Below are 22336 nucleotides of genomic sequence, written 5' to 3' on the forward strand. Positions count from 1 at the left end.
TTGCTGTGGAGGCGCAGGGGGCTGCTTAGGCGCACGCTGTTGACGAGAACGAGCGCGCTGGGGCTGTCCCTGTGCCTGTCGAGGCCTTCGGGCCGGCTGGTTGTACCTACGCTTTGCAAAAGAATAGGGTACAGCCTGACGTGCCCGGGAAAAACGTCCACCTGCTGAGGTGGGTGCTGAAGGCGCCCGGGAGAGATTGTCGAGGGCGGTTTCCCGCTGATGCAGTTGGTCCACCAGCTGCTCGACCTTCTCACCAAAAATATTATCCCCCCGGCAAGGGACGTCGGCCAGTCTCTGCTGGGTGCGGTTATCCAGGTCAGAGGCACGCAGCCATGAGAGCCTGCACATCACTATACCTTGGGCCGCTGCTCGAGATGCCACGTCACAGGTGTCATAGATACCCCTGGACAGGAACTTTCTGCACGCCTTCAGCTGCCTGACCACCTCCTGATAAGGCCTGGACTGCTCCGGCGGGAGCTTATCGACCAGGTCCGCCAGTTGCTTCACATTGTTCCGCATGTGGATGCTCGTGTAGAGCTGGTACGACTGGATGCGGGTCACGAGCATGGAGGATTGGTAGGCCTTCCTCCCAAACGAGTCCAGAGTGCGAGACTCTCGCCCTGGGGGCGCCGAGGCGGTATCCCTCGAACTCCGTGCTCTCTTGAGAGCAGAATCCACGACCGCCGAGTCATGGGGCAATTGGGGCCGCATTAACTCTGGGTCCGAGTGGATTCTGTACTGGGACTCTGCTTTCTTGGGAATGGTGGGATTAGATAATGGTCTCATCCAGTTCCGAAGCAGTGTCTCTTTGAGAACATTGTGCAACGGAACCGTGGAGGACTCTCTAGGTGGTGATGGATAGTCGAGGACCTCGAGCATCTCAGCCCTCGGCTCATCCACAGAGACCACTGGGAAGGGAATGCAAATAGACATGTCCCTTACAAAGGAGGCAAAGGAGAGGCTCTCAGGAGGTGAGAGCTTTCTCTCAGGTGAAGGCGTGGGGTCCGAGGGAAGACCCGCAGACTCCTCTGAGGAGAAATAGCTGGAGTCTTCCTCTTCCCCCCACGAGGCCTCTTCCTCGGTATCGGACATAAGCTCATGTAGCTGAGTCCTTAACCGGGCCCGGCTCGACGTCGAGGCACCGAGGCCTCGGTGTCGTCGAGCGGTGGACTCCCGCGCCGGCGGGGACGAAGCTCCCTCCATCGACGTCGACGGGGACTCCACCTGCGTGGCGGTCGAGACCGGCGCCGCAAGCGGCGGCGGTGTCAACGGCCTCGGCACCGGGCTAGAGCTCACCGGCGCCACAGTCAACGGCGCCGAGGGCGCAAGCACCCCTGGCGCCGGCACAGCCTGGCGCATCAGCCCTTCCAGGATCCCTGGAAGGATGGCTCGGAGGCACTCGTCCAGGCCCGCTGCCGGGAAAGACGGGGGGGGGGGGGGGGGGCGGTAGAGGTGTCGGTGCCGGAAGCTGCTCGGGTCCAGGAGACTGCACCGAAGTGCTGGGACCCTGACGCGTCGGTACCTCCACTACCGAAGGGGATCTCTCCTCTCGACGCGGACGCTTCGGCGTCGACTCCTCACCGGTACCGAGAGCCGGATGCATCGAAGGCGACCGATGATGGTGCTTCTTAGATTTCTTGCGGTGCCCGTCATCGATGCCAGGTGGGATGGAGGAGGAGGAGGTCGATCCCCCTCGGTCTCGAGCAGCCGGGTCAGACAGGGTTCGGTCCCGAGGGCCATGGGCCGAAGGAGTGACCGGGGCCAATTGCCCACGCAGCCTCTCACCCCTACCCTCACCGGAGGACCGGTGAGCCGACGGGACCTGTGCTCCTGGGGTCAATGCCATCGGTGCTGATTTCGCGGGTATCGATACCGGTACCAAAGAGCCGGCCGTCGATACCGATGCCGTCGAGGTCGACGTCGAAGGGCCGGTGCAAGTTCCGAAAAGACGGTCCCGTAGAACTTGCCTTGCAACCTGAGTCCGTTTCCGGAGACCAAGACACAAAGAACACGACTTGAGATTGTGCTCCGGCCCGAGGCACTGGAGGCACCAAGCGTGGGTGTCGGTCTGTGAGATAGGCCGGCCGCACCGACCACACTTTTTAAATCCACTCGGGACCTTCGAGGACATCGACGGAAAAATCGCGTCGGCGAAGTTAAAGTCGTCGATGGTGGCGGTAAATCACACCTCGAAAAATAATCGACCGCGCGGCCGCAACGCGACGCCCCCGCTAGAAAACGAGGGAAATAAAGCGCGTGCTCTCTTTCACTTTTTTTTTTTTGAAAAAAAGGAAAACTGGAGCGCGCGGCAACAGAAACAAAAAATAAACGAAAAATAAACGAATTCACGAACAACGCAACGGTTTTCCGGGGCTGACAAAGAGAGAGCGGCAGACGCACGACTCTCTCCAGGCGCGGAAAAGAAAAGACTGGCGGGAACGGTCGCGCACGGGCGGGAAGACGGCTGCACATGCGCGGTGGGCGTGCCCTGCGTGCGGACCACCCGCGAAGCTTCTTCCGGTTGGTGGGGGCTGCCGCGGATGTCACCCAGTCGTGAGAACAAGCAGCCTGCTTGTCCTCGGAGAATTTGTCCTTTACAGCTGGGGAAGTGCAGGTCGAGAAATTTGCGGGATGATCTTGTGGCGTTTCTTGGAGGTAAGCCTACGAGGTTTAGCATGTAGGTTGGGGCGTCTGCGTGAATGATTTTGTGAACAATCGTGCAGATCTTGAACGTAATGCATTCCCTAAGTGGGAGCCAGTGGAGCCTCTCTCTTAAGGGTTTTGCACTTTCATATTTAGTTTTTCCAAATATGAGTCTGGCGGCAGTATTCTGGGCAGTTTGTAGTTTTTTGACAGTCTGTTCTTTGCAGCCCGCGTATAATGCGTTGCAGTAGTCCAGATGACTTCTTACCATTGACTGTACCAGGGTACGGAAGATGTATCTCGGGAAGAAAGGTTTTACTCTTTTAAATTTCCACATGGAGTAGAACATCTTTTTCGTCGTGTTTTTCACGTGGTCATTGAGAGTGAGGTTTCGATCAATGGTGACTCCAAGAATTTTCAAGTTTTTTGAGACAAGGAGAGAACAGTATGGTGTGGTTATGGTAGAGAAGTGTTTTGTGTTATGTTGTGAGGTGAATTGAGTACAAGACATTGTGTTTTTTCTGCATTAAGTTTTAGTTGGAATGCATCTGCCCAGGTGTGCATTATTTGGAGGCTTTGGTTGATCTCGTTGGTGATTTCATTTAGATCATGTTTGAACGGGATGTAGATTGTGACGTCATCTGCATATATGTAGGGGTTGAGGTCTTCATTGGCTAGCAGTTTGGCCAAAGGTATCATCATCAGGTTGAATAAGGTTGGCAAGAGGGGGGATCCTTGGGGAACTCCACATTCAGGTGTCCATGGGGGTGATCTATCCGTATTCGTTGTTATTTGGTATGATCTTCTGGTCAGGAATCCTTTGAACCATTTGAGAACTGTGCCTCCTATTCCGAAGTATTCTAGTATATGTAATAGTATTTCATGATTAACCATGTCAAAGGCACTGGACATGTCGAATTGTAGTAGTATGTTGTTGCCAGTTGCAACTGTTTGTTTAAATGAGTTCATTGCGGACACTAGAACAGTTTCGGTGCTGTGATTTGACCGAAATCCTGATTGAGAGTTGTGCAAAATTGAATGTTTATTTAGGTATTCAGTAAGTTGTTTCGTCACTATGCCTTCCATGAGTTTAGTTGTCAGTGGAATCGATGCTACTGGGCGGTAGTTGGTTAGGTCCATTGTGCTTTTCTTAGTATCTTTTGGTAGCGGAGTGAGTAGGATGTTTCCCTTATCTGTGGGGAAGAGCCCATTTTGAAGCCTGTGATTTACGTGGTTCGTGAGGTCTGTTTTGAAATGATTGGGTGCAGATCTTATTAGATTATTAGGGTAGATGTCTAGTTTGCATTGTGATTTGGCGTTTTTCCCGAGCCAATGTGAGAGTTCATTTGATGAGATCATGTCAAAGTTGGTCCATGATCGATCTGCTGGGCATTCCTCGGGTTTTGGGTCTACACATTCAAGGATATTTGCGTAATCCGTTGCATTAGTAGGTATCATGAGTCGGAGCTTTATGATTTTTTCCTTGAAGTAATTTGCAAGATTGGTTGCTGATGGGGTATCTGTGTTTGAATAGAAGTACATAAACTCTAGTCTCTGGCTGCTCCACTGACAATCCCAAAGACACAGATCTAAGGCTGAAGAGAAATCCAGGTCTTTGCTTGGTGATAAGAAAAGCTTGTTTTTATCTCCTCATTATTTGGAAAGGGTAATGCCCAGTAAATATTGTTTACTTGTGATAGAAGCATTCCACAGGATGGAAGAAGTCTGGTCTACGCAGGAAATCTAGACTGCCCCAACTTGACATTTCATCCTTTAGATTGTAAGCTCCTTTGAGCAGGGTCTGTCCTTATTTGTTAAACTGTACAGCGCTGCGTAACCCTAGTAGCGCTCTAGAAATGTTAAGTAGTAGTAGTAGTTGGTCAGCTGTCAACTCCCCAAACACAGCTGGAGATATGTTCACAAGTGTAAAAACTGTTCATAGTCAATTTATGCTTGTGGTTATGGTTCAATGGTAAGACCAGGAAAGATATAATCCATCTCGAGTTTCAGAAAAGCTGTCTCTGTGGTTCTTGGAAATAGAGGGCACTGCATCTGTGCCAGATCAGGCTTCCACACAGAGGCCCACTGATGCTGACAATCCTGCATTTATCAGCCTTTTGCTTGGCAGACTGTTTTTTCTGCCAGCTCTTGGTGCTGATCCCAAAGAAAAAGGCCTTAGTCTGGAGCTTTTTCCTTACCTATCTCTACTACTACTTAACATTTCTAAAGCGCTACTAGGGTTACGCAGCGCTGTACAATTTAACATGGAAGGACAGTCCCTGCTCGAAGAGCTTACAATCTAAAAACACAAATGTACAGTTAATCAGATAGGTCAGACAGATTGGGGCAACCTATATGTTTGAAAGGTTAGGTTCGAATGCAGCATTGAAGAGGTGAGCTTTAAGCAAGGATTTGAAGATGGATAGGGAGGGGGCTTGGCGTAGAGATTCAGGAAGACTGTTCCAGGCATAGGGTGAGGCAAGGCAAAATGAGCGGAGCCTGGAGTTGGCAATGGTGGAGAAGGGTACTGAGAGGAGGGATTTATCATGTGAGCGGAGGTTACGGGCAGGAACGTAGGGGGAGATGAGGGTAGAGAGGTAGGGTGGAGCAGCAGAGTGAGTGCATTTGTAAGTAAGGAGGAGAAGCTTGAATTGGATGCGGTATCTGATCGAAAGCCATTGAAGCGACTTGAGGAGAGGGGTGATATGAGTATATCGGTTCTGGCGGAATATGAGACGTGCGGCAGAGTTCTGAATGGATTGAAGGGGGGATAGATGGCTGAGTGGGAGGCCAGTGAGGAGCAAGTTGCAGTAGTCGAGACGAGAGGTGATGAGAGCGTGGACGAGAGTACGGGTGGTGTGCTCTGAGAGGAAAGGGCAAATTTTGTTGATGTTGAAAAGGAAGAAGTGACAGGTTTTGGCAGTCTGCTGGATATGCGCAGAGAAGGAGAGGGAGGAGTCGAAGATGACCCCGAGGTTGCGGGCAGATGAGACGGGGAGGATGAGGGTGCCATCAACTGAGATAGAGAGTGGGGGAAGAGGAGAAGTGGGCTTAGGTGGAAAGATGAGGAACTTGGGTCTTGGACATGTTCAGCTTCAGGTGGCGGTTGGACATCCAGGCAGCAATGTCGGATAGGCAGGCCGATACCTTGGCCTGGGTCTCTGCGGTGATGTCTGGTGTGGAGAGATAGAGCTGGGTGTCATCAGCGTAAAGATGATACTGGAAGCCATGAGATGAGATCAGTGAGCCTAGGGAAGAGGTGTAGATAGCGAAGAGAAGGGGTCCAAGAACAGATCCCTGGGGAACTCCAACAGATAGCGGGATGGGAGTGGAGGAAGATCCATGAGAGTGCACCCTGACTGTGCAGTGGGAGAGATAGGAGGAGAACCAGGAGAGGACAGAGCCCTGGAACCCAAATGAGGCCAGTGTGGCGAGAAGTAAATCGTGATTGACAGTGTCAAAAGCGGCAGAAAGATCGAGGAGGATGAGGATGGAGTAGTGGCCTCTGGGTTTGGCCAGGAGCAGGTCATTGCAGACTTTAGAGAGTGCTGTTTCTGTCGAGTGGAGAGGGCGGAAACTGGACTGGAGTGGGTCGAGGATGGCATGAGAGGAGAGAAAATCAAGACAGCGGCTGTGAATGGCGCGCTCAAGTATTTTGGAAAGGAAGGGTAGGAGAGAGATGGGGCGATAGTTGGAGGGGCAGGTAGGGTCGAGTGATGGTTTTTTGAGGAGAGGTGTGACTACGGCGTGCTTGAAGGTGTCAGGGACAGTTGCATCCTTAACCTCTCCTTACCTATCTCAGCTATGAAGTGTTAATGGAAGGAATAGCATCCACTGATGAAGACCTCTGTGCTTCCATTTTAAAGGCTCTACACTTCCGCAGCCAGTAAGACTTTATGGTCAGAACCCAGCTAGCTAGCAGTAGCAGACCACATGGGTGCCTGAAAATGTCATATGAACCTTGCATGAGCATTTTTTAATCGCAAGGTCTGATTTGCCATGGAGAAGATGAAGGCTGCAAAGTATAACTGAATAGCGGAGGAAGAAACTGCATCTACTGTTTTGGCTTTTTTAAATGGGAAATTACAGGATAACAGAAAAAACGAAAAATTAAGAATACTGTACCAAACAGAAGATAAGAAGCTAGTTATGCTGGAGAAACAGCAAGCTGAGCATCCTTATGCAAACTTAAACAGTGAGACTGAGGGGATGGAGATATGCGATTCCTTACGTGGATGGTGTTTTCAGCTAAAGTTTTCTTAAGTGGCAAGATGCCACAAGGTGAATTATAGATGCATTGCAACTTTCTCTGTTATATGGCATGGAGGGGCATAATCGAAAGGGACGCCCAAGTTTTTCTGAGGACATCCTCGCAAAACATCCCGATGGAGGGGCTGGGAAACCCATATTATCGAAACAAGATGAATGTCCATTTTTCATTTCGATAATATGGTCGCGGACGCCCAAATCTTGAAATTTAGGTCGTCCTTAGAGATGGTCATTTCTGATTTTCGGCAATAATGGAAACCAAGGACGCCCATATCAGAAATGACCAAATGCAAGCCCTTTGGTCGTGGGAAGAGCCGGCATCCATAGTGCACTGGTCCCCCTGACATGCCAGGACACCAACCGGGCACCCTAGGGGGCACTGCAGTGGACTTCATAAATTGCTCCCAGGAACATAGCTCCCTTACCTTGTGTGCTGAGCCCCCCCAAAAAACCCCAAACCCACTACCCACAACTGTACACCACTACCATAGCCCTTACGGGTGAAGGGGGGCACCTAGATGTGGGTACAGTGGGTTTTGGAGGGCTCACATTTACCACCACAAATGTAACAGGTAGGGAGGGGGATGGGCCTGGGTCCATCTGCCTGAAGTGCACTGCACCCACTAAAACTGCTCCAGGGGCCTGCATACTGCTGTGATGGACCTAAGTATGACATCTGAGGCTGGCATAGAGGCTGACACAAAATATTTTAAAGATTATTTTTGAGGGTGGGAGGGGGTTAGTGACCACTGGGGGAGTAAGGTGATGTCATCCCCGATTCTCTCTGGTGTTCATCTGGTCAGTTTGGGCACCTTTTTGTGGCTTGGTCTTAAGAAAAACAGGACCAGGTTATTTTCCATTATGGGTCGAAGACGTCTATGTGTTAGGCACGCCTAAGTCCCGCCTTCGCTATGCCTCCAACATGCCCCCGTGAATCTTGGTCATCCCTGCAACGGAAAGCAGTTGGGATGTCCAAAATCGGCTTTCGATTATACCGATTTGGGCAACCCTGTGAGAAGGACACCCATCTTCTGATTTGTGTCGAAAGATGGGCGTCCTTCTCTTTCGAAAATGAGCCAGTGTCATAAGAAGGAAAAAAAAAACATCGCATTGTTGATTCACACAACGATTCCTCTCATTTTCTGACCTACCTATGAATGAGATCCTGTTGATAAAGAACTGCATAAGTTGCCCTTGATGCAGGCATTAACTGAAGCATGACTGTGCTGGGCTCTAGTGCACATTTTTTTTAAAGAACTGTGACTGAATAAAGGTGACCTTGGTAACAGTTATCTTTCTGCAATCCATATTGGTGCTGTCAGATGTCACCCACTATATAGATGAATTCATCCTCTTTTCAAAAAATGAACATTCCTGAGATGACAGTCTTCAGAACCCTATGCAGTCATCATGTGTATTTACAGTGTACTTTACATGCTTCCAGTATGCATTAACTGAAGACTAGGGGCAGGGAAAATAACTAAAACAAGAAATGTAACTATAATAAAAGATGCTCAGCTTTTTATCTAAAACAAATGTGAAATAGAAAAAAGTATTTATTAGGGTGAAAATGAAAAGACAAACAAGAATTTAAAAACAAACAAACAAAAAAAACAGCTACCAAAAAAACAAAGTTGACAAGTGAAGACTCTAGCAATTAATGGCATGGATACACGCAATAATTTCTTTGATTTGCTCTTTCTAACCAATACAATATATTGTCAAATAACAAAATTAAAAATGTAAAAGTTCTCTACTACTCAGTACCTCTGCTGCTTTGCCATTGTAGAGTCGAAAATGATTACAGGCTTTGAGATTGAGAGCAATGGTGCTGTCAGGAATCTGCTGAAGGTAAACAGCAAGGACCTCCTGGGAGACATCATAGTAATCCAGTTTGTAATAACACAATGCTACGTAGACATTAAGAGCCATGAATTCCCTGCATGGAGAGAACAGATGGATTGCTATTTACGATATCCAAACATTGTATACCAAACAATGGGCAACATATGAACCACTGTAAGATGTGCAAACATTAAACCAAGCAACAGTTCAGTGTAAGTTTCTAAATATTGTGTAAATATACGCCATAGTCTTGGCTTTGTAAATTTAAAATAAACATAATTACATACATACAAATGAGATAACTACATATAACATTCTCATTTTGACATCTGTCAATTTAAGGACAGTCTGAACTAAAAGCAGAAGCACGAGTGAGAGGCAAACCTGTTTTCTTGCAGGATACGTTTGTAAATCTCAATGGCCTCTTGATAGTGGGACCTCATATAGTGGATGGATGCCAGACTCAGCTGATCATCTGTAATATCCTGGAGATTCTGGTGATAGCTCATCAGCTTCTTCTCATCATTGAACTTGGAAAGAAAACAAAATACAGCAGAACTGCATGAGGCAGCTGCATTAGGAAGTAACCTGTTCACAAGCTGTGATGTTAAGTCTTTTAGACTACTGCAATATTACTTAGCTGAACTACCCTCAATTTGTGATTTAAAAAAATTAAAGACAATCCAGAACAATCCTTTGTGGCTAATTTACGTAAATTGGATCAGATCTTTCTATATTTTATGTTAAGATCCACTGGCTGCTGATTTCGGCAAGAATTTTGTTCAAATTTTTCTGTTTACTGTATAAATCATTATATGGGATGGTGCCACTATCTAACTGATCGTTTGATATTGGCAGAGTCTTGAGAAGTACTAATTTGTTTGCTTTCCCCTCTGTAAGATGTAAGTAGACAGCTGTAGAATTTATCAGCATATCAGGTAGCAAAGTTAGGTAAGGATAAGGATATTTTTCCTATATTATTAAATGCTAATGGATACTTTGAATTTAGGCGTCAGAATAAAACTTATCTATTTCAAACATTTGGATGAATGAATGAATGAATGTAGTATAGTTCTTTCTACTTTGCTGTAGATTTGCCTGTTTTAGAATGCCTTGTATGGTTTATTAAACTTGTCAATGACTGTACTTCCTGGTTATAACCAATTTTAAGATTGTGATCAGAACCAAACTGTAAAGCTACTATGAAATATAAAATATTTATGTTATTTTACAGATAAAATACAAGTGAACTTAAGTACTAATCCAATTAACAAGTAAAGAATGTTTCAAATAAATACATTTTCAATTTCAGCTAGTGAAAGGTAAATAATGAGTTTCTAATCTAATATATAGAGGAAGGAAATTCCTTACTAAGGCTAATCTTAAAGTAGCTATTCTTCTATATTCAATACCGCTAACTGAGAGGAAACGAAAGATCAGTGGTGCGGTTGATCTTCTAAGAAAATTTGAAAGCGTCTCCGGACATCTAATGAGAACTCGAATCATTTTCAAATCAATCTGTTCAGTTTTTCAAGTGCTTTATGGAAATAAATCTGAACTACTGATCCAACACTTCTCTTGCTGCTTTTACATTTCTACTAGAATTCAAGACAGCATACTACTGGAGTACCCTCCAGTTAAAACAAAGTACAAACGTCAGGCTAACTTCATAGTCTCCATTCATGCCATCGCGGAATGGAACTCTGTGCCAGTCACGATCCGTTCAGAATCAAACTATATGTGGCTTCGCAAGAAACTGAAAACCCTACTGTTCAACAAATTTTAGCTACTCAAATATCACACATCACTGCGCTAAATCTAAATCCCTCACTCTTCTCCCTTACTTCCCACTCTTCTCTTGCCCTTTCTGCTTTGTGTTGATTCTTGTACTGTAAACCTCCCTGAATCTCATGTTGGAATTTGTGCGGTATATAAGCAATAGATTAGATTAGATTATTGCATAATTCTATCCTATTCAAGGCATTTATATCTTACCTATATCACTCTGGATTCAAAACAGGTTTCAAAAAGCAAAGTTCCTCACCTGTAGTAGGTATTTTCCGAGGACAGCAGGCATATATTCTCAAATGTGGGTGATGTCATCCACTGAGCCTGGTGTAGACACTGCCATAGTATACCGACACTTAAAAACCTTTTGGCAGTGCCCCCACCACAGATGCACAGGTGCCATCCCGCTCAATGCTCAAGCATGGGACCAGCAGTATAATATGAAAGCTAAGAAGACAACTCCAAGGGAGGTGGAAGAGATGTGAATATTATGCCTGCTGTTTACAGAGAACACCCTCTATAGGTAACCAGCTTCACTTTGTCCGAGGACAAGCAGGCATCATATTCTCACATGTGGGACTCACTAGCTGCCAGGCTCACAATGTTAATAATAAACTTGGTAACTGAAGCAAAAAGTGACTCTGGCAGAAAAATAAAGGGCCGGAGTGTGGACCTTACATTCAAGTAGTAAAAAGATTTTGCAGGACTGCTTGTCCAGACCTGCTATCCTACCTGGAATGCTGCTCCAGACAGTTGTGAACATTGAAGGTATGGCTAGAAGACCACATTGATCTTGCAAATTTCTTTCAATAGAGGCAGAACGGAAATGGGCTACTGAAGCCGTCATGGCTCTTACACTGAGTGGTGACATGGTCATGAAGGATCAGCCCAGCCTGAGCATAAATGTAGGAGATACAGAGGGGCATAATCGAACAGAAACGCCTATCTCCATGGGCGTTTATCTCCGAGAACGGGTCCGTGAAGGGGCGGACCCAACCGTATTTTCGAAACAAATAGACGTCCATGTTTTATTCGCCAAGTTGTGAGCTGGGCGTTTTTGCTTTTCAGCGATAATGGACAATGAAATCGCCCAGCTCAAAAACGAATAAATCCAAGGCATTTGTTCGTGGGAGGGGCCAGGAGTCGTAGTGCACTGGTCCCCCTAACATGCCAGGACACCAACCAGGCACCCTAGGGGGCACTTTTACAAAAACAAAACAAAAGGTAAAAGAGCTCCCAGGTGCATAGCACCCTTCCCTTGTGTGTAGAGCCCCCCAAATCCCCCTCAAAACCCACTGCCCACAAGTCTACACCATTACTATAGCCCTAAGGGGTGAAGGGGGGCACCTACATGTGGGTACAGTGGGTTCGGGGGGGGGTTGGACGACTAAGCATTAAGCAGCACAATTGTAACAGGTAGGGGGGGGATGGGCCTGGGTCCACCTGCCTGAAGTCCACTGCACCCCCTAACAACTGCTCCAGGGACCTGCATACTGCTGCCAGGGAGGTGGGTATGACATTTGAGGGTGAAAATAAAAAGTTGTGAAACATCATTTTTTGTGGTGGGAGGGGGTTTATGACCACTGGGGGAGTCAGGGGAGGTCATCCCCGATTCCCTCCAGTGGTCATCTGGTCATTTAGGGCACTTTTTGGGGCCTTATTCGTGGAAAAACAGGGTCCAGGAAAAGTGCCCTAAATTCTAGCTAAAAACGCATACTTTTGTCCCATTATCTGTGAAATGCGCCCATCTCTGTTCGGCAGATAACCACGCCCCAGTTCCGCCTTCGCCACACCTCTGACACGCCCCCATCAACTTTGTCCGCATCCGCGACGGAGTGCAGTTGAAAACGTCCAAAATCGGCTTTCGATTATACCGCTTTATTCGTTTTTGTGAGATAAACGTCCATCTCCCGATTTAGGTCGGAACTTGGGCGTTTTTCTCGTTCGATTATAAGCTGGACAGTCAGCCAGCAGAGCCAACAGTAGTGAAATCCTGACTGCTGCAAATATTTGGTTACATCCCTGAGCTCCCTAAACCTCTGGAAGGTAGCTCTAGCCAGATCTTGAAACGCAGTGATTTTGCATTTATTTTTATTTTATTTATTTGTGGCATTTATACCCCGCTCTTTCCCACTCGATAGCAGGTTCAGTGCGGCTTACAAAGTGTGGTACAAAGTATCACATGGATGATACAAAGTATAGAACAAAGTATGGAACAAAGTGTTGTAGAGATGACATAATTACATAGAGTAAGACAATAGTAAGAGATGTGGGGAAGAGGTTGGAGTGTGGGTAATACTAGTGGTGTGGAATGGCCACCGAGTGTGCATGTGCACACACATCAGGAGAGATTGATATAATAGAGGAACATCCATATATGGCAAAGGCTACTTTATGATTTTAGTTTAGGAGAAATCACATGATTTGGGAGAAAACGAAACTTACAAATGGTATATATGTGATGGCTAAGAAAGGTGTTAGTGAGCAGACTTTGTTATTCAGTCTTTGCGTCTTGCTTTTCTGTATGACAACTTTCTCCAGAGAGAACAATTATTTTGTATTTAGCTTAGTGATATACCAATAAAGATTTATCCCAGTGGATCTCACCAAGGTACCTTTCTTCACCAAAAAATCATGAAAGCAGGCTATAATGTACCTGGGGAGAATCTCATGCTGGGGTCCCAGACTTCTATGAGCCCTGTCCAACTTAACTCACCCTGTTTCCCCATTAGCTGGGGACAAAGTAAAAGTACATAACTCCTGTACCACGTAAGCATAATCCTTAAACTGATCCAGCTCTGGAATTCCTTTAAATTGTAAATTACAGCACCAGGCCTGATACTCCAGGTCCTCTAGCGCTACATGTAAAGTCTCCTGTTCTTGTTTCTTGCCTTCCACTCCCTCCATTTTCTCCTTGACCTGTTCCACTCGACTCCCAACCTCACACATATCCGTTCTCAGATCCAACACTGCTACTTGAATAGTTTTCCTCACCTCAGACATTTCAGCTTTCAATGCTTAGAACCATCTGGCTAAGTCATTCTTGGTAAGTTCCTCATCGCTCTCAGCAATCTCCACTTGGTCCTCCATATTGGAACCCGAGTCTTCAGGTGCCATTTTGGCGCAAACCTTTGCCAGACTTTGTCCTGAACAAGACGCACGGTCCCAGGAGTGAGCTGCAAATTTAAATTTCTCTAGGTTTTTTTTTGAGCTGACATCATGGCGAACAAACTGGACAGGGATGCAGGATTGTAAGTAATTTATAGTCAGCTCTGACGGAGCAAAGTAATCATGTGTCCATCTTCTAGCGCTGACGTCACCCTCTCAGCACTTGTTTTATCTATGTTTAATTTTAAGTAATGTAAACCTACTAAATTTTCAACTATCAGAAAACGCTGCTGAATAGTAACTAATACATCATCTAAAGTGGAAAATACAGAAATGAGCAGTGGTATTATCTACGTAAGTGTAAATACTAACCCTAAATTGGACAATTCTTAACTAAAAGAGCACATCATAAACAGAATAGGAGATAAATGAGATCCCTGTGGGACTCCATACTGCAGGCCAAAGTTTTGAACTACAGTTAGACATCTTCATCTATAAGTACAAGATGATAAAAATCCATTAAACCAATTCAGAACCCTGCCTGAAATACCTATTCCACTCAAACTTTGTAGAAGAAAATTATCTACTAAATCAAAGGCAGAGATTAAAGTCAAATTGTAATACAGCCTGCTATCCGTATGATAAAAATTCCCTAATTTTAGAGAGTAGCAAACCCAGTAAAGTTTCAGAACTGAAACTTTTGCAAAAACACAATTGGGTATCATATAGAATATTGTGTAATTTTAAATAATTAGATAATTGTTCTGCCACTAAGCACTCTACTACCTTTGCTAAGAATAAGATTATTGGTAATGGGCCTTTGGTTGAATAATTGTCTATTGTCCAAAGAGGCGTTTTTAAGAAGAGGAGATCATAAAATATCCCCTGATACGCTAGGAAATTGTCTATGTTAAAATAATTCTACAAGCCATGCGGTGAGCCAAACTAAAAAAAAAAATGGAGGAGGAGTCTTAAATAATTAAGAAGGCAGGTATCTAGTTTACAATGAGAAGAAGAAAATCCTGTTAATAAATGATGCACATCTGATAGCTGAACCTATTAGCAGGAATACCCTGATTTTCAAATGCAAGAAAATTGGTATCAACTAACTGCCACCGTGTTTGAAGATCAATTTGTGTTCTAAGGTTTATCATTTTGTCCCTGAAATATATAGCTAAGGTGAGAAGATAAACTGCATTAGGGCTTTAAGTCACATTATTTGCCACTTAATGCGACTTAAAGGGCCCTAACGCAGTTTGACTTTTTTTTTTACCACAATGATGTTTAAGTCACCATGGATTACATAGTGATGAGATGCAAAACATGCAAACGCATGTAAAGCAGCTCACCCTTACGTGACTTGTGGTGTGCACCCGGAACACAAAGCAACTCATATTAATGCCCATAAATCATGGTAAAAAAACCCAGCTATTAAGTACATAAGTACTGCCATAATGCCACTTCAGGCACAGGCAGCTCCTTGTGACTCTGGGCAAGTCACTTAACCCTCCATTGCCCCGTGTAAGCCGCATTGAGCCTGCCATGAGTGGGAGAGCGCGGGGTACAAATGTAACAAAAAAAAAAAAAAAGACCAAAGATCCATCAAGCCCAGCATCCTGTTTCCCAACAGTGGCCAATCCAGGTCACAAGGACCTGGCAAGATCCCAAAACAGTACATTTTATGCATATCCCAGAAATAAGCAGTGGGATGTCCCATTTTAATAATGGCTTATGGACTTTTCTTTTAGGAAGCTATCCAAACCTTTTTTAAAACCCACTAAGCTAACTGCTTTTACCACATTCTCTGGCAACAAATTCCAAGGTTTAATTACATGTTGAGTGAAGACATTTTTCTCCGATTCGTTTTAAATTTACTACTTTGTAGCTTCATTGAATGCCCCCTAGTCCTAGTATTTTTGGAAAGAGTAAACAAGCAAAATCCATTCCACTCCACTCAGTATTTTATATACCTCTATCATATCTCCCCTCGGCCTTCTTTTCTCCAAGCTGAAGAGCCCAAGACGTTTCAGCCTTTCCTCATAGGGAATTCGTCCCATCTCCTTTATCATTTTCGTTGCCCTTCTCTGTACCTTTTGTAATTCCACCATATCTTTTTTGAGATGCGGTGACCAGAACTGCACACAGTATTCAAGCTGCGGTCACACCGTGGAGCGATACAAAGGCATTATAACATCCTCGTTTTTATTTTCCATTCCTTTCCTAATAATACCTAACATTTCATTTGCTTTCTTTACCGCCGCTGCAGCACACTGAGCGGAGGGTTTCAAAGTATCACCAACAATGACTCCTAGATCCTTTTCCTGGTCGGTGACTTCTAATGTAGAACCTTGCATCATGTAGCTATAGTTCGGGTTCCTCTTTCTCACATGCATCACTTTGCACTTGCTCACATTAAACATCTGCCATTTGGATGCCCAGTCTCCCAGTCTCGTAAGGTCGTCTTGCAATTTTTCACAATCCTCTTGTGATTTAACAACTTTCAATAACTTTGTGTCATCAGCAAATTTACTTACCTCACTAGTTATTCCCAAATCTAGATCATTTATAAATACGTTAAAAAGCAGCGGTTCCAACACAGACCCCTGCGGAACCCCACTATCTACCCTTCTCCATTGAGAATACTGACCATTTAACCCTACTCTCTGTTTTTTACTACTACTACTTATCATTTCTATAGCGCTACTAGACGTACGCAGCGCTGTACACTTACTACTACTATTTAGCATTTCTATAGCGCTACAAGGCGTACGCAGCGCTGCACAAACATAGAAGAAAGACAGTCCCTGCTCAAAGAGCTTACAATCTAATAGACAAAAAATAAATAAAGTAAGCAAATCAAATCAATTAATGTGAACGGGAAGGAAGAGAGGAGGGTAGGTGGAGGCGAGTAGTTACAAGTGGTTACGAGTCAAAAGCAATGTTAAAGAGATGGGCTTTCAGTCTAGATTTAAAGGTGGTCAAGGATGGGGCAAGACGTAGGGGCTCAGGAAGTTTATTCCAGGCGTAGGGTGCAGCGAGACAGAAGGCGCGAAGTCTGGAGTTGGCAGTAGTGGAGAAGGGAACAGATAAGAAGGATTTATCCATGGAGCGGAGTGCACGGGAAGGGGTGTAGGGAAGGACGAGTGTGGAGAGATACTGGGGAGCAGCAGAGTGAGTACATTTATAGGTTAGTAGAAGAAATTTGAACAGGATGCGAAAACGGATAGGGAGCCAGTGAAGGGTCTTGAGGAGAGGGGTAGTATGAGTAAAGCGACCCTGGCGGAAGATGAGACGGGCAGCAGAGTTTTGAACCGACTGGAGAGGGGAGAGGTGACTAAGTGGGAGGCCAGCAAGAAGCAGATTGCAGTAGTCTAAAGGAGAGGTGACAAGGGTGTGGATGAGGGTTTTGGTAGAGTGCTCGGAAAGAAAGGGGCGGATTTTATGGATGTTGTAAAGAAAGAAACGACAGGTCTTGGCAATCTGCTGGATATGAGCAGAGAAGGAGAGAGAAGAGTCAAAGATGACCCCAAGGTTTCGAGCTGAGGAGACAGGGAGAATGAGAGAGCCATCAACAGAAATAGAAAACGGGAGGAGCGGGGAGGTGGGTTTGGGGGGGGGGGGGGGGGGGGGAAATGAGAAGCTCGGTTTTGGTCATATTTAATTTCACGTGGCGTTGAGACATCCAGACAGCAATGTCAGACAAGCACGCTGAAACTTTGATTTGGATGCAAGGTGAGATATCAGGGGTAGAAAGATAGATTTGGGAGTCATCAGCATAGAGATGGTAGGAAAAGCCATGGGATGAGATTAATGAACCAAGGGAAGAAGTGTAGATAGAAAAGAGGAGGGGACCAAGAACAGAACCCTGAGGTACGCCGACAGGCAGAGGGATAGAAGTAGAAGAGGATCCACCAGAGTGAACACTAAAGGTGCGGAGGGAGAGGTAGGAAGAGAACCAGGAAAGGACAGAGCCCTGGAATCCAAGTGAGGACAGGGTATCGAGAAGTATGCTGTGATCGACAGTGTCAAAAGCAGCTGAAAGATCAAGAAGAATGAGGATGGAATATTGACCTCTGGATTTAGCCAGTAATAGGTCATTGGAGACTTTAGTAAGCGCAGTTTCGGTTGAGTGGAGAGGGCGAAAACCAGATTGTAGTGGGTCAAGAATAGCATGTGAGGAGAGAAAATCAAGGCAGCGGCGGTGAACAGCACGCTCAAGCAATTTGGAGAGAAAAAGGAAGGAAGGAGATGGGTCGGTAATTAGAGGGACAAGTAGGGTCGAGTGAAGGCTTCTTAAGGAGAGGTGTGACCACAGCATGTTTAAAGGCAGCAGGGACAGTCGCAGTGGAAAGTGAGAGGTTGAGAATGTGACAGATAAAAGGAATAAGAGCAGGAGAGATGGCATTAAGAAGGTGGGTGGAAATGGGATCAGAGGAACAGGTGGTACATTTTAAGGAAGAAAGGAGAAGTGTAGTTTCCTCAATAGTAACTTCAGGAAAGGAGGAAAGGGAATGAGGGGAAGGAGAGAGAGAGGGGAACGGACTAGTGGAGGGAGAGGTGGTGAGGTAGAGAAAGCAAAGTTTATCTTTTGAACCTTGTTGTGAAAGAATTCAGCAAGGGTCTGAGGAGATAATGAAGGGGGAGTTGGGGGAGGGGGCACCTTGAGGAGAGAGTTCAATGTGGTGAAGAGAAGTCGAGGATTAGAGCCAAGAGAGTTGGTCAGTTGGATATAATAATACTGTTTGGCACGTAAAAGAGCAGATTGGAAGGAGGTCAGCATGAACTTAAAGTGTAAGAAATCAGCAAGGGCCCGAGATTTCCGCCAGAGGCGTTCGGCGGAGCGGGTACAGGAACGTAGGTAGCGGATATTAGAAGTCAGCCAAGGTTGGGGTTTTGTACGCCTTACAGGGCGGGTCATCAAAGGTGCGAGAGTGTCTAAGGCAGAGGATAGAGTATTGTTGTAAGAAGAAACAGCCTCGTTGACAGACGTGGATGGTGCCACAGTAGAGAGGAGGTTTGAAACATGGGAGGATAGAGATGAAGGGTCAATATCGTGAAGATTCCTAGATAAATTAGATAAGATAGGACGGGACTGGGAGGGAGGAGATTTAAGTGTGAAAGTTATAAGATGGTGATCAGAGGAGGGAAGATCAGAGGCAAGGAAACTAGAGGGTGAACAGTTGGAGGAGAAGATGAGATCAAGACAGTGACCATTTTGATGAGTGGGGGAGGTGGAGCATAGTTGGAGATTAAAGGAGGATGCTAAAGCGAGTAACTTGGAAATATAAGAGTTGGAAGGATCATTAGCAGGAATATTAAAGTCACCAAGGATGAGAGAGGGGGAGGAAGGATCATGGAAGAAGGCAAGCCAGGCATCAAAGTCACTGAGAAAGGATGAAAGGGACTTATCAGGGGGACGATAAATGACCGCTATTCGAAGAGGCAGAGGAGAGAAAAGGCGGATAGAGTGGACTTCAAAGGAGGAAAAACAGTGAGATTGAGGTGGAAGAAGGGGTTGAAATCTGGAGGCGGGAGAGAGAAGTAGTCCAACACCGCCCCCACGGCCAGCAGGGCGAGGAGTATGTGAAAATAGATAACCGCCATGGCACAGGGCTGCGACTGAAGCAGAGTCATCAGGGCAGAGCCAGGTTTCTGTTATGGCGAGCAGATGGAGGTGACGCGAGATAAAGAGGTCTTGGATATAGGCGAGTTTGTTACAGATAGAGCGGGCATTCCATAGGGCACAAGAGAAGGGCAGAGAAGAGGAGGGGAGTAGAGAAATAGAGATGAGGTTAGAAAGGTCGCGGTGAGATCTGTAGAGTTGGAATAATAGTTGGTGAGGGGGGCCAGGATTGGGATTGATGTCACCGGCTGAGAGTAAGAGAAGGAGTAAAAGAGAGCGGAGGAGTAGGAGAGGTGTGGCCACGAAGGCGTCGAAGGCGAGAGGTATTTAGGTGGAATGGGGAAGGCAAAATGGACGGAAGAAAGAGGCGGAGATTAAAAGCCAAGAGGGAGGAAGAGGGTAGGAGAGAAGGTGAGGTGATGAAGTCGATGGATGGGCAGTGAGTTCCTGTAGCGGAGAGAGGTAGGGGGTGAGGGAAAAGATTAGGAAGGGACAGGGCTAGGAAGAGAATGTGAATAGGGGCCATAAATGACTGAGGTACTTTAGCAACTACTACTTAACATTTCTAGAGCGCTACTAGGTTTATGCAGCGCTGTACAGTTTAACAAAAAGGACAGTCCCTGCTCAAAGGAGCTTATAATGTAAAGGACGAAATGTCAAGTTGGGGCAGTCGAGATTTCTTGAATAGAGGTATAGTGGTTAGGTGCCGAAGGCGACATTGAAGAGGTGGGCTTTGAGTAAGGATTTGAAGATGGGCAGGGAGGGGGCCTGGTGTATGGGATCAGGGAGTTTATTCCAAGCATGGGGTGAGGCGAGACAGAAAGGGCGGAGCCTGGCGTTGGCGGTGGTGGAGAAGGGTACTGAAAGGAGGGATTTGTCTTGAGAGTGGAGGTTACGGGTAGGAACGTAAGGGGAGATGAGGGTTGAGAGGTAAGGAGGGGCTGCAGATCGAGTGCATTTGTAGGTTACTAGGAGAAGCTTGAACTGTATGCGGTACTTGATCGGAAGCCAGTGAAGTGATTTGAGGAGAGAGGTGATATGAGTATATCGGTCCAGGCGGAAGATAAGATGTGCAGCAGAGTTCTGAACGGACTGAAGGGGGGATAGATGGCAAAGTGGGAGGCCAGTGAGGAGTAGGTTGCAGTAGTCGAGGCGAGAGGTAATGAGAGAGTGGATGAGAGTTCGGGTGGTGTGCTCGGAGAGGAAAGGGCGGATTTTGCTAATGTTATAGAGGAAGAAGCGACAGGTCTTGGCTATCTGCTGGATATGAGCAGAGAAGGAGAGTGAGGAGTCGAAGATGACTCTGAGGTTGCGGGCAGATGAGACGGGGACGATGAGGGTGTTATCAACTGAGATAGAGAGTGGAGGGAGGGGAGAAGTGGGTTTAGGTGGGAAGACAATAAGCTCAGTCTTGGCCATGTTCAGTTTCAGGTGGCGGTTGGACATCCAGGCAGCAATGTCGGATAAGCAGGCCGATACTTTGGTCTGGGTTTCCGAATTGATGTCCGATGTGGAGAGATAAAGCTGGGTGTCGTCAGCATAAAGATGATATTGGAAACTATGAGATGACATCAGGGAGCCCAGGGAAGAGGTGTAGATTGAAAAAAGAAGTGGTCCAAGGACAGATTCCTGAGGAACTCCAACAGAGAGCGGGATGGGGGTGGAGGAAGAGCCATGAGAATGTACTCTGAAGGTGCGGTGGGAGAGATAAGAGGAGAACCAGGAGAGGACAGAGCCCTGGAACCCAAATGAGGGCAGTGTGGCAAGAAGTAAATTGTGATTGACAGTGTCAAAAGCGGCGGATAGGTCAAGGAGGATGAGGATGGAGTAGTGACCTTTGGATATGGCAAGGAACAGGTCATTGCAGACTTTAGATAGTGCCGTTTCTGTTACACTTGAACATGAAGAGACAGTCCCTGCTTGACAGAGCTTACAATCTAATCAGGACAAACAAGAGATAAAGGAATATATTAAGGTGAGGATGATAAAATAAGGGTTCTGAACAAAGTGAATAAGGGTTAGGAGTTAAAAGCAGCATCAAAAAGGTTGGCTTTTAGCTTAGATTTGAAGACGGCCAGAGATGGAGCTTGACATACCAGCTCAGGAAGTCTATTCCAGGCATATGGTGCAGCAAGATAAAAGGAACGGAGTCTGGAGTTAGTAGTGGAGAAGGGTGCAGATAAGAGAGATTTACCCAGTGAACGGAGTTCCCGGGGAGGAATGTACGGAGAGATGAGAGTGGAGAGGTACTGAGGAGTTGCAGAGTGAATGCACTTATAGGTCAATAAGAGGAGTTTGAACAGTATGCGGAAACGGATAGGATGCCAGTGAAGTGACTTGAGGAGAGGGCTAATATGAGCATAACGACCCTGGCGGAATATTAGTCGTGCAGCAGAATTTTGAACAGATTGAAGAGGAGAGAGATGGCGAAGTGGGAGACCTTTGAGAAGCAAGTTGCAATAGTCTAAGCGAGAGGTGATAAGAGTGTGGATGAGGGTTCTGGTAGTGTGCTCAGAAAGGAAAGGGCGAATTTTGCTGATATTATAGAGAAAGAAACAACAGGTTTTAGCAGTCTGTTGAATATGTGCAGAGAAGGAGAGGGAGGAGTCGAAGATGACCCCAAGGTTACGAGCTGATGAGACAGGATGAGAGTGTTATCCACAGAAACAGAGAATGGGGGAGGAGGAGAGGTTGGTTTAGGGGGAAAGATAAGAAGCTCAGTCTTGGTCATGTTTAGTTTCAGATGGCGCTGAGACATCCAGGCAGCAATGTCAGACAGGCAAGCTGATACTTTGGCCTGGGTTTCAGCTGAGATTTCTGGTGTGGAGAGGTAGATCTGGGAGTCATCAGCGTAAAGATGATACTGAAAACCATGGGATGAGATCAGAGTACCAAGGGAAGAAGTATAGATGGAGAAGAGAAGAGGTCCCAGGACAGATCCCTGAGGTACACCAACTGACAGTGAAGTAGAAGTAGAAGAGGATCCACTAGAGTATACACTAAAGGTACGCTAGGAGAGATAAGAAGAAACCAGGAAAGAACAGAGCCCTGAAATCCAAG

The 22336-nt window shown here is 46.1% G+C and overlaps 1 protein-coding gene across 2 annotated transcripts in view; it reads right to left on the minus strand.

Moving 5' to 3' along the window:
• TTC26 (tetratricopeptide repeat domain 26) overlaps window positions 1–22336 on the minus strand; it is a 391044-nt gene that overhangs the window by 195914 nt on the left and 172794 nt on the right. For both annotated transcript variants that reach the window (XM_030207127.1, XM_030207135.1), the window contains 2 exons: window positions 9142–9287; window positions 8680–8851 (listed from right to left, as the gene is read on the minus strand). In XM_030207127.1, coding sequence (XP_030062987.1) covers window positions 8680–8851; window positions 9142–9287 — 318 coding nt within the window. The remainder of the gene's footprint in view (window positions 1–8679; window positions 8852–9141; window positions 9288–22336) is intronic.

Source organism: Microcaecilia unicolor, chromosome 1 (assembly GCF_901765095.1).
Source record: "Microcaecilia unicolor chromosome 1, aMicUni1.1, whole genome shotgun sequence".
In the NCBI taxonomy this organism is placed as follows: Eukaryota; Metazoa; Chordata; class Amphibia; order Gymnophiona; family Siphonopidae; genus Microcaecilia; species Microcaecilia unicolor.